At 46.6% G+C, this 2156-nt stretch overlaps 1 protein-coding gene across 1 annotated transcript; it reads right to left on the bottom strand.

The window, feature by feature from the left end:
- Window positions 1-627: 627 nt before the first annotated feature.
- On the bottom strand, window positions 628-1560 carry Rnf152 (ring finger protein 152). The gene has a single exon (XM_051203893.1). The coding sequence runs from the start codon at window positions 1515-1517 to the stop codon at window positions 906-908; it is 612 nt and encodes a 203-aa protein (XP_051059850.1). The 5' UTR covers window positions 1518-1560; the 3' UTR covers window positions 628-905.
- Window positions 1561-2156: the final 596 nt, after the last annotated feature.

Genomic DNA, 2156 nt, shown 5'->3' with positions numbered 1-2156 from the left:
GAAGAACTCAAAACACCTGAGGTAAATCAATTTACACACATAAAATACACACAGAAATTCACAATATTTACACTTTAAATTACTTCTTATTTTGTGCGATGGCTTGAGAAAAATTGGTATATAGGTTTCCTGGGGAATTAGGCATTTGCCATTATTTCCCAGTTTATCAATCATCTGTTGGGCTTCCAGCTTAACAAACACATAGTAAGCTCTAACCACAAATGAAGAGAAATGAAGGAACATGACAATACACAACAGGCTGGAGACACATGTTCAAATATTTTCTTCAAACAACCAAAAGGTATGCTTCAGTTATTTTGATCTGGGTGCCACTCAAAATGTATAAAAGGGCCGTGAAGACCAGGCGACCAGGCTGCTCTCTCTCTCTCTCTCTCTCTCTCTCTCTCTCTCTCTCTCTCTCTCACACACACACACCACACACACACACACACACACACACACACACACCCCAGCTCTGTGTCTTCACTAGTTTTTGTGTTTTATTTTAATATGGATTTGAGGTTTAACTCAACTTGCAAACAGCATCTGTTTTAACCTACCATACTGAGAGAGCTCATTGCACCCATGTACAGTTTCATGTCTAAGTAGAAAAAGCCTAACGGGGAAATGATTTTGGAAAATCATAAATTACAGCCCACTGGATACACAGTTATGAGGAAGCATGCATACATCTTCATGGCTGATCCCATCTCCAAACAGTACTCCTGAGATCTCGCCGAGATCTCCCCCTCTGCACTTGTCTTCTGGTGAATCAAGTGGCCAATTGGAGGCCAGTGCTTGTACCAAATCCTCAGTGTCACCCCCATCTCAACATAGGGATCCCATCACCAACACCTGCTCACCCCCTAAGTTGGCACCCACAAGAGGCATCCCTGTGACAGGCTTCAACCACAAGATATCACAGTGAAGCGCTTAGAGATGCACGACATATTGTGTAGCACGATGCCCAAAAGGAAGACTAAAACGCAGGCCACCAAGATGACAGTGCACACGCCAGACCACGTGGAACTCTTCACCACACCCCGTCTGTCAGGCTCCTCCTCCACGGCCTCTTGGGGAGCTCCACCCTGCAGCGGCTGTTGCTCTGCAGGGATGGTCACCACGGTGAGGGACTTCTGCTGGCTCCCAGGCAACAGACGGCAGCTCATGTCTCCTGGCAGCAGCGTGCGCTCCTTAGAGATGGGCAGGGGCAGCATGTAGCACCCATTGCTCGGAAGTTTGATGAAGACTGGGGTGTGCTCGGAAGTGTGCGGTATGGCAATGACTGCCAGGACCTCGGGGTCATCGGGCAGCTGGGATACAGAGAAGCCTGGGGGCAACTTGGTGATACCACGGCACCAGGGGCACCTTACGTCCTTCTGGCTGGTCCTCATCTGCTGGAGGCACACTGAGCAGCAGGTATGCTTGCAATCCAGCAACTTGGGCCTTCGTCGTGGGCTGTAATAATTAAAACAGATCTGGCATTCCAGCAGGGAATCCTGAGAGAGTGTCTCCATCTTGAACCAAGAGCCAAAGGGCAGGGCCAACAGCAAGATCCAAGAGCTGATTCTTCAAGACCACCACTCGGAGTCTTCTCAAGGTTGCTAGGGGATCTGCAAGCTCACGGGCATCTAGCATTCATGGATGTGCTAATTTCTGAGGAAGAAAAATAATGAAAATGAAACTAATTAATCCACTAAAAGGTGTTGCAATGTGGGTTAGATAAAACATCATAGCTCAAAAGTCTTGACTCTGGGTCAGTCTTAAAAAAAGGTCTCACTACTGAGACTGTAGGCTTCCTGTATGCCCAGTGGGAAATGAGTTACTTGCCTTTATTTATGTCCTGGTAAGAACTATTTGCCACAAACATTTTATATTTCTAATTTAACTTCCTTTGTGAAATTAAAAACAATCACCCTCCTTGGTTAAAATAAAAGTTTTCAATGCTTGAAGTGTCAACACAGTTTGAAGACCAGCAGGATATTATATACCAAAGAGATGGCTGAGGGTAAAGTGCTTGACAACCTGGCAAACTCACTTCAGATCCCCAAACCCATGAAAAATCTCAGAAGCTGGGGCTGGCAGCCCCCGGCTGTAACACCAGCATTCCCAACTGTAGTTGGATAGGAAGCCGAAACTGAGCCGCGCAGCTCATT

Source organism: Phodopus roborovskii, unplaced genomic scaffold, assembly GCF_943737965.1.
Source record: "Phodopus roborovskii unplaced genomic scaffold, PHOROB, whole genome shotgun sequence".
Lineage (NCBI taxonomy): Eukaryota > Metazoa > Chordata > Mammalia > Rodentia > Cricetidae > Phodopus > Phodopus roborovskii.
The sequence above is the reverse complement of the archived record's forward strand: the minus strand, read 5'-3'. Positions and strand labels throughout refer to the sequence as shown.

What these genes read in the sequence shown, in the direction of transcription:
- Rnf152 (XM_051203893.1), bottom strand. Translation starts at nt 1,517, where the DNA reads ATGGAGACACTCTCTCAGGATTCCCTGCTGGAATGCCAGATCTGTTTT.